Below are 13,941 nucleotides of genomic sequence, written 5' to 3' on the forward strand. Positions count from 1 at the left end.
CTGCATCTTCTCCTTGTGTAAAGATTGATTATCCGTGCTTTTACTTTGACACGTTTACCCTCCTTTCCACTAGAGGGCGCAGTCACTCCGCTCAAACCGGAAGCGTCAAGTATCAACAAAACGCATACACATGTGGAGGAAGCAGCATGTGTAACAGTAGCCTTATACTCTTACTTCCACTGGAATATTTGAGGGATTAATAAGAAGATAAAAGCACGAAGTTAGATGAATCTTCATTAAAATGAAGTTTGCTTACAGGGTAAGTACGCTACTGTTAGCCTGCTCGATAATGTCGTTCTGCTGGGCAGCATTGAATGATGGGAGAGAACGTCAGACCAAACTTAATTCAAAAATGGCTTAAATGTAGTTTCTTATTGCATATTGCTAGCGATATAAACCACACAGCAGATTTCCAGACTGTTATTGTAAGGTGTTAACATTCACACTTACGTTCAGTGGATGTGTATCAGAAAAATGGCGTTTGGTTAAATTATTTTACTGATATTATAATGTGTTGTCTCTAGCTGTCCTCCACCAAAGTAACTCGTGTCACTCTCTAGAAGTACAAGTGAATAAAGGTTTTAGCTAAATCCTACGTGTTATTGTTATAGTTTTGTGAACTTTTTTTGTTGAACCTCTCCCCTCAGACACGAACAGGTACTATTGATTTTTAAAAAACACTGTATTCTCTGTAGTTCTCCAATCTGCTCGGAGCAGTCTATCGTCAGGGAAATTTGAATTTCTCTCAAGATGGTAACGCTGTGATCAGTCCGGTTGGAAACAGAGTCTCTGTCTTCGACCTGAAAAAGTAAGTCATTATACAATAAATAAAATAAATGGGGAAAGGTTGTGGGTCTATGACATCTGGATGTTGTGCAAAAGCACTTGCCTGAAAGTCAAGTGTCATGAGATTGAACATGGCACTGCAATTATTGGGTTTTTGAGTACTTATAAGCTCCAATACATGAAATCTATTGTGCCCACATGTTGCAGTATAATTTGCAGTGGATGTTTTCTGCAAATTTTATGTAAGTGGTTGTTCTATAAACAAATGCATTTGTTTTCAGAAAATGGACAAAATCTATCAAACCTTTTTTTTTAAATGCACAGTATCTTGAAAGATGAATGCTAAGTTGACTTTCAGAAAAAGTAAAACAAGGCTGAAACTTTTTCTTCTTTGTCTTCAAGCAACACATCTGAGACTTTACCTGTCTCCACGACAAAGAACATCACATGTGTCGGTCTTTCTCCTGACAGACACTTAGCAATAGTAGTGGATGAAGGTAAGAGGCTTCACTTTGTCTGTCTTTCTTATATGTGATGTCTGAAAATAAAACTGAAGCGGGTGTTTGTGTGTTGTTGCAAAAAAAACAAAAAAAAAAACTAGAAAAAGTCAATGTTTGTGTCACACAGATGGTGCAGCCTTGTTGGTCAGTCTCATCACCCGAGCCGTCCTTCATCATTTCCACTTCCACAAGCCTGTGAACAGCATCCGTTTCTCACCTGATGGCAGGTAAGCAGCTCAACTTTAGTCCCTGAAAGGAAAAATCAGCACCTGCTACTGAAGTGCGGTTATGACTTTTTCTTCTAGCAAGATAATTGTCTGCTAATTTATGCATTTATTTCATACATCAGTGTATTTAAAGGTAGAAAAATGCGTACATCAAATCATTCCAAGTAACTCTTTTTTCATTGTATTTATGTGTTTTAATGCAAGAGAAGCACGATCTTAAAGAGTCTTCATCAAAAGTAACAGCAAGATGATGCTGAACTTTGTATTTCTTTCCTCTCAGGAAATTTGTGGTCACAAAGGAGAATGTTGCTCTGATGTACCACGCTCCTGGGAAGCAGCGGGAGTTTAACGCCTTCGTGTTGGACAAGAGCTACTACGGTCCCTACGACGAGACCACCTGCATCGACTGGACAGACGACTCAAAGTGAGTAAAAGTGAAGCAGTTTGTCGGATACCGAAGTGAACAAGAACGCGAGGAAAGATGAACGCTCATAAATCGCGGTTGTGACGTTTCCCTTCAGGTGTTTCGTGGTGGGCAGCAAAGACATGTCGACGTGGGTGTTTGGTGCCGAGCGCTGGGCCAACCTGATCTACTACTCCCTGGGTGGACACAAGGATGTGATCGTGGGCTGTTTCTTCGAGAAGGACAGCCTGGATGTGAGTTTATTCCCGCCTTCCACTACTTTGTGATGTCGGGCTGAAAGTACAAATGTCAATACAGAGACGGGACGAACCTACAAACATGTAACGTGTAAACCTGATGTGTTTCCAGCTGTACACAGTGAGCCAGGATGGGACGCTGTGTGTGTGGGAGAGCGACACCGAGCTGGACGGCCTCGTCCTGATGAAGAGCCGGGACAAACCAAAGCCCTCGAGACCAGGGGAGGAAGAGGGGGATGAGGAGGAGAGGCTGGAGGGAGAGGAGGGCGAGGTCATCAGAGGGAAAGCCGAAGCTCCCAAAGGGAAGAACACAAAGAACGTTCGATACAAGCAGCGGAGCAAGTAAGAAGACGCTTATTTCTCACTTTTTATTCCTGGAAAATGTAACTGACTGTACGATGCAGCAGCAGTTTTCAAGTTTTATATTTTCAACATATTTAGTAGAAAACAAGTATACTCCTGTCAGTAATCAAATGTTATATTGTCTTTTCCTTTTTTCCTTTTGCCTCGTCTCCTGCAGACACTTCTTCAACAAGGAGGGGGATTTCAACAACCTGACTGCTGCTGCCTACCACAAGCCCACTCACATCCTGGTCACTGGTTTTGCGTCCGGCATCTTCCACCTGCATGAACTTCCAGAGTTCAACCTGATTCACTCGCTCAGGTGAGAGGAGAGGAGAAATAACAAAAAGACAGGACAGGACTGGCAGGATTTTCTGATTTGAATTATATTTCATTAATTCACTATATGAATGTTTCTTCCTCTAGTATTTCAGACCAGAGAATCGCTTCAGTGGCCATAAACAGCTCTGGAGACTGGATCGGCTTTGGATGCTCAGGTAAGAAATCAGCCAGAGGTTTTGTTGGCTGTAGCTTACGGATGAATTCTTTTCTGTTGCAGCAGGTGTAGCCGACTGATTGCCTTTGTTGTGTTCTGTGGGTTTCAGGGATGGGTCAGCTGCTGGTGTGGGAGTGGCAGAGCGAGTCGTACGTATTCAAGCAGCAGGGACACTTCAACAACATGGCCTCACTGGCCTACTCGCCAGACGGACAGTACGTCGTGACGGGAGGCGACGATGGCAAAGTGAGTGCTCCGTGTCCTACAGCCATTTCTCACTGTTCATATGCTGGAAAGTAGACAATCTTATAAAAGTGACTCCACAAGTTTCTCGTTTTGATTCAAAGGCTACAAAAAACAGTAAAAAGGTTTTGGGTTACAGCCTTTGCTGATGCTGCAACCTTAAAGTGTTTGTATCTGACGTCAGACTGTGGTTTCATTCCCCACAGGTCAAAGTGTGGAACACCAACAGCGGCCTTTGCTTCGTCACCTTCACAGAGCACACCAGCAGCATCACCAACGTCACCTTCACCTCCAGCGGCTTCGTCATCGTCAGCGCTTCTCTGGACGGGACGGTCCGAGCGTTCGACCTGCACAGGTGAAGCCGCTTGATGGAGATGGAGCAAAAAACAGAGAGAAAGAGAAGTGTGTACTGTGTGAATCTTGTTAACTGCGTGTGTGAATGTGTTTTCTGTGCGTTCGTAGGTACCGTAACTTCCGCACGTTCACGTCGCCTCGGCCCGCGCAGTTCTCCTCCCTCGCAGTGGATAAGAGTGGCGAGCTGGTGAGCGCGGGAGCCCAGGACTCCTTTGAGATCTTCCTGTGGTCCATGCAGACAGGCCGACTGCTAGAGGTACTCACATGATTACATACGTTTAAATTCTCAAGTCGCAAGTAAGAGTAAGAGAAACTTGTAATGTCTTACTCAGATGCACACTGTGTCATCTGACAGTGTGTTTAACAGCTATGGTGCTTCATCTCCTTCCTCCCTGTGGTTAATTAGGTTCTTGGGGGTCATGAGGGTCCGGTCAGCTGCTTGTGTTTCAGTCCAGTCCAGTCCATCCTGGCCAGCGCCTCGTGGGATCGCACCGTCCGGCTGTGGGACATGTTGGACAGCTGGCAGGTCAAGGAAACGCTTTCCCTCACCTCTGATGGTAACTGACGATCGTTGGACTACAATCCCAGTGTTTCTTTGTTATATCAGCAGTGAGCGACCCTGATCACGGGGATGTTTAGACCCTCAGATATACTGTTGTCTGCCAACAGTATATCTTTTTTTTTTATACAGCCTCTAAGGGGCGCCAAAGTTGGACTTTAAATTGCACTGTTGAACCAAAGAGCGTGTGTTACTGTGTTTTATGTTTGAATTACTTAAAGTGGTCTGTGCTTTTCATGGACAGTGTTTATGTGTTGCTGTAAATATGATATCTCACTGTGTTTTTGTTTATTTCTCCTCAGGCCTGTCGGTGACTTACCGCCCTGATGGTCAGGAGTTGGCCGTGGCCACTCTGAACGGGGAGATCTCTTTCTGGAACCCCCACACAGCCACACAGACGGGCTCCGTGGCTGGACGCCATGACCTGGAGATGGGCCGCAAAGAGACGGATAAAATCACAGCCAAGCAGTCAGCCAAGGGCAAGTGAGTGGATAGGGTCACATCATCCGTCTCCATCTGTCTCTCAGTTTGTTTCATTGTTCGGTTTGATGATTTCTGTGCGTTTTATGACAGGTTTGCTTCAAACTGGGCGTCAATTCAGGTTGTGTGTTATATCTGTTTTCCTTTAAGGTCCTTCACGTCTCTGTGCTACTCTGCGGATGGGGAGTCTATTTTGGCCGGAGGTCAGTCCAAGTTTGTCTGCATCTACAACATCAAGGAGCAGATGCTCATGAAGAAGTTTGAAATCTCCTGCAACTTGTCCTTCGACGCCATGGAGGTACGGTTCAGCTCAGTCACAGCTTTTAAAATAAAAGGGCACAACATACACCAAACATCAGAGAATTGAATTGAATCATCATCTCAAAAGAGTCTGTGGTGTTTGGTTTGTCTTCTAAAAAGAAAAAGAATTAAATTTAATGCATGGAAACCCTCTTATCTTAATCATGTTGCTGTCCGGCTTTACCTGCAGGAGTTCCTGGACAGGCGGAAAATGACGGAGTTCGGCAGCCTGGCTCTGGTGGATGAGGGAGCTGGGGACGGAGAGGGGGTCAACATCAGCCTCCCGGGAGTCAAGAAAGGTACAACTCCGCCTTCGAACCTCACACCAGTTATTATTAAAGTATGAGAATCATTTGTTCCTCCAGACTGGGAGGAATCTGTTGCTGTGACACTGGTGCAAAGGTGAACAGGACGTGGAGACAGGGCAATTGATGTATGTTTCCTTATTGAAGTAAAACCTGTTCAATCGAGGATGAGGTGGTTTTATCTTCTTCTTTTTTTTTTTTTAATCAGACAACAGTGGTTTATTTGCGTCAAATGTAGAGAACTGTGACATCAGTTTACAAGTACCTTGTAAATCCTTTCTGTCTGTGTCTTTTAAGGTGACATGAGTTCTCGACATTTCAAGCCAGAGATCAGAGTCAGCTCGCTGCGGTTCTCCCCGACTGGTAGGTTACAGCATTACACTTGAGATAATGATTTTGTCTGCTGCAGAGAAGTTGATCTTATATCATCATCGTAACTTAAAATTCTGGTGTCAGCTGGTTAATAAAGTGGCTCCATCTTCTCTCAGGTCGTAGCTGGGCAGCCACCACCACCGAGGGCCTGCTGGTCTACTCCCTTGATGGTTCTATGGTGTTTGACCCCTATGACCTCGACCTGGACGTGACGCCGGCCAGCATACGTAAGCAGCTGCGGCTTCAGGAGTGGGCGTCGGCCATCGTCCTGGCGTTCAGGCTCAACGAAAAAGCCCTCAAGCAGGAGGTGTTGGAAACGGTGCCGCATGAGCAGAGTGAGTAAAAATCCTTCACACAACACAGTGAATTTTAAATGACTGGCTATTGATGTGATTGTCTGTGTCCTCTAGTCCCAGTGATTTGTGGCTCTCTACCCGACATTTACGTCGAAAAGCTGCTGGGATTCGTGGCGGCGTCTTTGGAGAAGTCGGGTCACCTGCAGTTCTACATGACCTGGGCCCAGAGCCTGCTCATGCTGCACGGACAGAATCTCAAGAACAGGTCTGCTACCTTGTTTTAAACTAGAACACAGTTGTACATGATTTTAAGAAAACAGAAACACTAAGACCAAGGCCAGAGTGGACACAGGGTGGAAACTCAGACATTTCTTTGTAATGTATTATTTCACTGAATTTAGTCTGTTTTGGTATAATTCTGCGTCAGTATACAAGATTTCTTTTTGTGTGCAGGTCAGGATCCATACTGCCCACCCTCCAGTCGCTGCAGAAGAGCATCCAGAGACACTTTGACAACCTGTCCAAACTGTAAGTCTCAACATTTAAGCAACATCAACCTGCACACACATAGATAGGTGAATATTCAAAACAGTACATGTGCCCCCACTGAACCATGGCACCCAAATTCAAACCAAGTTCATTATTGTAAATGTGTATGTTCTGTGTACAGGTGCGACTTCAACATGTACAACATCCGTTACGCTGTGGCCCTGTCGAAGCAGAGGGGTGTAAAGAGAGCAGCTGAGGAGGACGAGAGGAGGGAGGAGGAGGAGGAGGAGGAGGAGGAGAAGGATGGCGATGATGGGCTTTCCGAGGAGATGAGCGAAGCCTCCATAGGAGATGCAGAGATGGTGCTTTAGGTCCTGAAGCCACCTCATTTTATCACCATGGCAGATATCACTGGAAAGTGAAAAGAATAATTTTGGACTATGAAAGCAAATCGATTTCTGTGAGAAAACATAATTGTAAACAGTTTTTTATTAAATGCATATGTAAATGTGAATGTTTTTATGTTTTATTTAGCCCTCAATTCAGTTTGATTAAATGCCCTGCACACACAGGTGATTCCACTTGGTAACTCATTAGACATCTACTCCTCTGTTAGTTTTGTTACACAACGTGCTTACTTACTTATGCTGGTCATAAATTTATTTACTAGAAGCTTGTTAATGTAATCCTAACAGACTAATTTGCTTAACATTTAGTGCTTTTAATGCATCTAATGCTTTGAATTGGACTTAACTCCTAAGTGGACTAGGGCTTCAAGCCACTATTAAAATTTTTAATTATTTGGTTGTTCACATGTGATTTAATTGGACAAAATGTTAAATATATTGTAAAATGCTGATAAAGTTACTATGGACCAAAATTAAAATTATATTTAACAGAGGAAAACAACTGTGATCAGCAAAAATTTGATGTTATTTCATGAAATAATTAAATTTATCTGAACTACAACTCGAGACCGAACCAAACTACGTTACCCGGCAGTACTTGCCATAGTGGAGCGGAAAAGGCGGAGTTTGAGTCAAAATGAGGGAAAATAAGAACATGTCCGAGTCCCCTTCTCAAGCGGGAAAAGAAATACCGGCGAAAAAACAAAAACTAAGCAGTGACGAGAACAGTAACCCCGATTTATCAGGAGACGAGAATGTAAGCAGTTAAACTGTGTTGTTTCTACTGTGATAAATGACCCATATTTAGTGTTTAGCGGATTAGCATCGTGCTAAAGTATCCGAATAGCTACAGCGGCTAGCTAGAAGCTTTGTCCATCTATACCGGCTGAATTCAAACACCTGCTCAAAAGCTGATATCAGCTGTAGACCAGTTTAATATCTCGCTAATGTGCTACATAGTGGGAGTTTTCTTCGTACTGTCTCTGTCTTTTACGTACACACACACAAATACCGCTTTCTTTGGGCTTTGACTGCATCCATTCACGTGTAAACTGAAGTTAGCGTTAGCACTAGCAGCTAATTGAGTTGCGCATTGTAGCAGTTATTGTAAATTGCCTGTTAAATTAATGGTTGATAGAGGGGCATAAACTTGGAATACGTTAATGAAGGTTGCCTTTTTATCACCAATATGAAAAGTACATCATTTAAGAGCCATGTTGGTCGTAGTTCGAACTGTCTACATCCTCTGAGCTGATATAAATTACAAAAAGTAAGTGTTAAACCTCTTGTGCTACAAGTAAGTGCTTCAAGGTTAGTGCCCATAGACTTTAAGTAACTTTTCAGGTTAAACTGTTGCCGCTAAATACAGTTAAAAGATGCTCAGAAGAGCAGAGCCACAGTACGACTGTGACAGAAGTACCTTGGTGTAATGCAGAGTATTGTGCATATTATTAGACAAAATAACATGGTCTTTGTCCAGTGTTGTTTGTCACTTTATTAAAATGTTGACCAAAGCTTCAAAACAGCAACATCAGACAGACACCGGTAACAACATGAGGTGGTTCAGAGACTCCGGTGCATCTGTGGGTTAAGTTATTTGTCCTCTATCTGTTAAGAAAATCTGCATTTGCATAACCTGTATCCTTCTTCTTTCTGTAGGATGATGCTGTCAGCGTTGAGAGTGGGACCAATGCGGAACGTCCAGACACACCCACTAACACTGCCAACGCCCCGGGCAGAAAGAGCTGGGGCAAGGGCAAGTGGAAGTCCAAGAAGTGCAGATACTCTTTTAAATGTGTCAACAGTCTGAGGGTAAGTACATTCACCACCCTGAACAGTGTGTTGAGCCCAGGTATCATAATTTCCTCTACCAAGACTTTTGGGCTTTCTATAATTCAAAATAATAATTTCTGCTGTGGTAAACGCCTGCTTTAATGCTTTAAATCCATCTTAACGAAGCATATTTTCATTGAAATGTAAAACTGAAAGTTGTTGATAATCATTTATTGGTTTCCACAGGAGGATCACGGCCAGCCGCTGTTTGGAGTCCAGTTTAACTGGCACAGCAAAGAGGGAGACCCGCTGGTGTTCGCCACAGTCGGGAGTAACAGGGTAAGTGGTGACGAAGCACCTGAGTGGTAAATCTATCCTGAGTTCTTACATGTTGTAGACATGTTGTGATGCTGTGTTTTATGTTGTGGATACCCATCTTTTGTTTGTATCTTTCCATAACTAACCAGTGGTGTCTTTTCTTCACCAGGTAACTTTGTATGAATGTCACTCTCAGGGAGAAATAAGACTCCTGCAGTCTTATGTCGATGCAGACGTATCCTTTCACTTGCTTATAATGCGTTTTTTTTTTTTTTTTTTTTTTAAGTGGCTCCTTCCTTGTCATTTGTTATTCAGTCATTCATCACAGTTTTCAGCTCACATCGCACGTCTGGCTGCTTTTGTTATCACCAGCTATTGCATAACCAAGACGACAGAACACCAACATAGACATTGAATTCTTTGTCACCTGAGCTGAACCCAAACACCACATGAGGTCATACTTGAAATGCTTGCATAGAAGAAGATTAAAAAAATCTTTACAGTGTAAAGAAGGGTCACAGATATAGATCCCAATCAGTTAGGAACTATTTAACTAGTAAAACATTTATAACATTATATCAACAGCTTTCCCTTATCAGCCTGTTAGTCAACAGAAAGCTTTAGTTTTTGGATGTGTGTAACTGCCAAGCAAAGACTAGACCTTCTCTTAGGAAAAGTTAGTTTAAAGATCACCAGGAGACTCTTTGTTTTGATTTCTTTGACTACATGTGTGTAAAGGCCGAGGAAAACTTCTATACTTGTGCCTGGACCTATGACACCAACACAAGTCACCCCTTGCTGGCTGTCGCCGGGTCCCGCGGCATCATTCGAGTGATCAACCACATCACGATGCAGTGCATCAAGGTACATTTAATCTGTTAGCTCTCAAAGTTCATTGATTTGTAGGCAGCCTGGGCTTTCCTACCTTTGCTTGTTTTGGAGACTCTTAGTAATATTGTCATTTGATAATTACTTTTGTCCAATTTTTCTCACTGCTCACAGTTTTTGTACCAGTGACCCAAATTCATGTATCTTATTAATTATCAGAATCATAAACCATCCAGGAAAATTGACTCCATGTGCACTTACATACCGTTTACTGCATTTTAATAGCACAAAATTGATGAATCTTTTATTTCTTTTTTTTTCTTTTCATATTCAGCATTATGTAGGTCATGGAAACGCCATCAATGAGCTCAAGTTTCACCCAAGAGATCCCAATCTCCTCCTGTCCGTCAGCAAAGGTAAAAACTTAACCCTAAATCTAACCCTTGCTCCTTTCATTGTGGCACAGAAAGAAGTAGGTTACAGTAGGTCACATGAGGGTGCAACACCGCTCAAGGACAGTAGGGATAGTTCAGGTATTTTTATTACCATGTGAGTGTCAGGTGGTTCCTTAATCTGAGGTAAAAACAGGTGGCATGGTTTGATTTCCTGATAAGGGCCATGTGAACAGCAACAAAGTTTAATCCTTTATTTAGTCAAGTGGATTTTGACTGGGTGTTAAACTTGTTCAATTCACACAGTCAAACCACACATGTGCCTGGAATATCGGCCTTGCCATGCCTCACTGAAGGGCATCATGATTGTAGCTGTTGAGTCAGTGCAAAGGAAATATCAGTCATTTAATTCCTCTGCTGCCGCTTCGCTTACACTTTAGATTGGAATGTCAAAGAGCAGTAGATATTCAGTTTGGTGGAAATTAGGCAAAGTTCCACTGTAGTTAAACCTGATTTTCTTCCTTTTAATAGCGGCCAAATTATTGGGTTTTAATTGGTTAGTTTTGTGCCTGTTTCCTCAGATCATGCCCTTCGTCTATGGAACATTCAAACAGACACGTTAGTAGCGATATTTGGCGGTGTGGAAGGTCATCGAGACGAAGTCCTGAGTGCCGTGAGTGTCATTAAATCGCAGAATTAACCACATTGAACTTTGTTTTCTGATCACAGGAAAAAAAGAAAAAAATACTGACCATACGAATCAAATTACTCAAGATGATGCAGCCCCATCAATAGGTACAGTTAAGTAAGTTATTCCTTAAAAAGGTTTATAATCTGTTTCCTCTTTCTTTTCTTTTTTTAGGATTTTGATCTTCTGGGTGAAAAGATTATGTCATGTGGGATGGACCACTCCCTAAAACTGTGGAGGATCAATTCAGAGAGAATGCAGAAAGCCATTCGTGGATCTTATGAGTACAACCCCTCGAAGACCAATAGGTAAAAAAAACAACACTTGTCCTGTTTGACCGGCATGGACTCTACAGCGTTGTTCAAAATGAATCAAACATGAGGGAGTGTCTGACATGTTTTAATAATTTTTCATTAAATTTGTGTTGTTTTTTTTTTTTCTTTCAGGCCTTTCGTCTCACAGAAAATTCACTTCCCTGATTTCTCAACACGAGACATCCACAGAAACTATGTGGACTGTGTGCGGTGGCTGGGAGACCTTATTCTGTCCAAGGCAAGTTATTAGTGAGTGTAATGATACTTAGAATGGACTAACTTACCTTGAAAAAAGAAATGCAGTGGTTGATACTGAGGTTAGGTCTAGCAAATCAACACTCAGCGAACATTGACAACTAGGGGAGGAGGCTGCTATACAACCTAAATAACATGCAGAAAGTGCATTGTTGTTGTACCCCTATAGTCTATAGAAACAAACTATTCAAAACAAACAGACAAACAGTGTGTTTGTGCAGCTCCAGTGGCCTAATGGATAAGGCACTGGCCTCCTAAGCCAGGGATTGTGGGTTCAAGTCCCATCTGGGCTGAATTCCAGCAGAGTGGCGCAGCGGAAGCGTGCTGGGCCCATAACCCAGAGGTCGATGGATCGAAACCATCCTCTGCTAAAGGAAACTGCATTTTTTTATCCTGGTGTGATTGTCCATCACTATCATGTAAATCAGTCTGAAAACAAGGTTGATCAGAAAGGATCAATGGTCCTAGGAATGTGCCAAATTACACAAGGAAATAGATCCTCCTGATAATTTTTTTTGTATTTATTATCTCATTTCAGTCCTGTGAAAATGCCATCGTGTGCTGGAAACCAGGAAAGATGGAGGACGACATCGATCACATTAAACCCAATGAGTCGAATGTGACGATTCTGGGACGTTTTGATTACAGCCAGTGTGACATCTGGTACATGCGCTTCTCCATGGACTTCTGGCAGAAGGTCAGATAACTTCTTTATTCATTTGTAGCTGTATTTACTGTAATTTCACCTTTTTTTTTTAAACTAATAAGGAATCCTGAATATTTCTGATGTGACCCTAAAATTACAGATGCTGGCTCTGGGAAACCAGGTGGGGAAGCTTTATGTGTGGGACCTTGAAGTGGAAGATCCTCATAAAGCAAAGTAAGTCCACAACACAGACGAGTCACGGTTTGAATCCTCACTGACAGCCGGGACACTCTTCCTGTCGCTGATGTTGTTGAAGTAGTTGTTTGGTCTGTAAAATGTCAAAAAACTACCAAAAAAGCTCTTATTTGATTTGATCTGATCAACTAATTGATTTATTGACTCATGGTGTCAGCTGTAGACTTTTCTCATAGCAGCAGATATAAAGCTAATCAATTAATTGTTTGTCATTATGAAACTACATCGACAGATAAATAGATTTTTCTTCTTTTTCTATAATTGTTAGTTCTTTGATTCACAAACAATTATTGGTTTGCACCGAACAAATGTTACAACAATCGTAATGGTCTTCTTCCTGGTCTCCAGGTGCACCACGCTGACCCTCCCCAAATGCATGTCCGCCATCCGGCAAACCAGCTTTAGCCGCGACAGCAGCATTTTGATAGCTGTGTGTGACGACGCTTCGATCTGGCGCTGGGACCGACAGCGCTGAGAGGTTCTGACTGAAAGAAATTTTGGTGCCTGTTGCTTTTACCCATCCCAACCTGTTTCATGTTGTACAGATCTACACTGCAGAAAATGTTCCTATGAACACTTTGTCTCATGTGTTTGATCTAAAGATACTGTATTTCCTGCAGAGTGAGAAATCGTGCCAGAGTGAGATGATCTTGTGCTGCTCCAGTCGAGGAGTTTTTCATTTCCTGTTTGTTTGAAGGCAGAATTAACGAGACAAAATGACAGATTTCTAAGAATTTTAGCGTCGGAATGAGAAACTGAACCTCAGTGATGATCTGAGATCATTGAGCCACAAAAATAAAGAAGAAATCTATCGAATTTTGTTCTAAATAATAGATGAATGTTTTTAATTTTAAGGAACAGGAATTTGAAAGTTCATAAATTAATCAATAACACGGATTTCAATTCTTGAAAAGGAATTGTGGGTATCTCTGCCACCTGGCGGATTTTTGTCACTTGTAGGAAAATGAAGCTGATGAAACAAGTAAGGATGTTTTATTTCTTGTGTGTGCCATATTTTATATCAATTAGTGCACACAAAACAAAATGAAGATTTTTTTTGTCCTTTTTTCCTCAGTTTTTCTAACTTTTCCTACTTCCTTTGCATCTTTTTTAACTTGGTTTGCTTCCACCCCCTTCAACCCTCCCCCCTACACACACACACACACACACACACATACACACAGAATCTTGACTGTTTCTCGCATCATTTACAGTATGCCATTGACATTTGAGGCTTTATTGAGTGCAGTCAATAAAATGATTTTTGTAAATAATATAATCAAGAGTCAGTTTGTGCGGTCCAGAGTATCCACAGTTGAAAATATTCCACTTTTGTTGATTGTTGTGCTGGAAGTGTCTTTATCTCTGTGGCTCCCTGTAAGAGACGGGAGAAATTAAGCACGCTTGGCCTTTGGATGATTGGATCTTTTTACAATAGCAAGCTGGCTTTAATTTTGGAAGGTTAGACTTAATCCCATATAATAAAGGTCTTCTGAAGGGAGCCCCTCCTCTACCTCAAGGGGTGGGGGTGATGGGGGTCTCTTTGCTTTTATGGAGTCCTTGTACTTGAATTTATCTGGACTAAAATAAAACTTATTTTTCTACATATGGTTTATTTCTGTACCCAGTTCTATAAATAGACTACGGGTTATTTTA

The 13,941-nt window shown here is 42.1% G+C and overlaps 2 protein-coding genes and 2 non-coding genes across 4 annotated transcripts; all 4 read left to right on the forward strand.

The window, feature by feature from the left end:
• The first annotated feature begins 100 nt into the window (after positions 1-100).
• pwp2h (PWP2 small subunit processome component) lies at positions 101-6,923 on the forward strand. Its single transcript, XM_056370817.1, has 21 exons — positions 101-259; positions 696-808; positions 1,189-1,283; positions 1,414-1,513; positions 1,794-1,937; positions 2,035-2,170; positions 2,286-2,515; positions 2,694-2,837; positions 2,942-3,012; positions 3,121-3,257; positions 3,461-3,609; positions 3,717-3,864; positions 4,015-4,165; positions 4,470-4,650; positions 4,798-4,945; positions 5,138-5,246; positions 5,550-5,615; positions 5,741-5,959; positions 6,035-6,185; positions 6,374-6,448; positions 6,591-6,923. Exons 1-21 carry the CDS (start codon positions 242-244, stop codon positions 6,778-6,780), a joined length of 2,775 nt encoding a protein of 924 aa, XP_056226792.1. The 5' UTR covers positions 101-241; the 3' UTR covers positions 6,781-6,923.
• Positions 6,924-7,437: 514 nt separating this feature from the next.
• Positions 7,438-13,889, forward strand: eed (embryonic ectoderm development). Its single transcript, XM_056370154.1, has 12 exons — positions 7,438-7,573; positions 8,476-8,628; positions 8,836-8,928; positions 9,077-9,142; positions 9,646-9,771; positions 10,070-10,151; positions 10,709-10,800; positions 10,990-11,123; positions 11,262-11,367; positions 11,923-12,081; positions 12,191-12,264; positions 12,634-13,889. The coding sequence occupies exons 1-12, from the start codon at positions 7,454-7,456 to the stop codon at positions 12,758-12,760; spliced, it is 1,332 nt and encodes a 443-aa protein (XP_056226129.1). The 5' UTR covers positions 7,438-7,453; the 3' UTR covers positions 12,761-13,889.
• On the forward strand, positions 11,604-11,677 carry trnar-ccu (transfer RNA arginine (anticodon CCU)). Its single transcript has one exon. It is a non-coding gene; the product is annotated as a tRNA-Arg (tRNA).
• Positions 11,684-11,755, forward strand: trnam-cau (transfer RNA methionine (anticodon CAU)). Its single transcript has one exon. It is a non-coding gene; the product is annotated as a tRNA-Met (tRNA).
• Positions 13,890-13,941: the final 52 nt, after the last annotated feature.

The sequence above is a fragment of the Seriola aureovittata genome, chromosome 24 (genome assembly GCF_021018895.1).
Source record: "Seriola aureovittata isolate HTS-2021-v1 ecotype China chromosome 24, ASM2101889v1, whole genome shotgun sequence".
In the NCBI taxonomy this organism is placed as follows: domain Eukaryota; kingdom Metazoa; phylum Chordata; class Actinopteri; order Carangiformes; family Carangidae; genus Seriola; species Seriola aureovittata.

Coding starts and splice junctions, on each gene's coding strand:
- pwp2h (XM_056370817.1), top strand. Junction 1,938..2,034: donor GACTGGACAGACGACTCAAA/GTGAGTAAAAGT, acceptor GTTTCCCTTCAG/GTGTTTCGTGGTGGGCAGCA. Junction 6,449..6,590: donor TTTGACAACCTGTCCAAACT/GTAAGTCTCAAC, acceptor TTCTGTGTACAG/GTGCGACTTCAACATGTACA.
- eed (XM_056370154.1), top strand. CDS start 7,454: ATGAGGGAAAATAAGAACATGTCCGAGTCCCCTTCTCAAGCGGGAAAA. Junction 9,772..10,069: donor TCACGATGCAGTGCATCAAG/GTACATTTAATC, acceptor TTTCATATTCAG/CATTATGTAGGTCATGGAAA. Junction 10,801..10,989: donor GAGACGAAGTCCTGAGTGCC/GTGAGTGTCATT, acceptor TTCTTTTTTTAG/GATTTTGATCTTCTGGGTGA.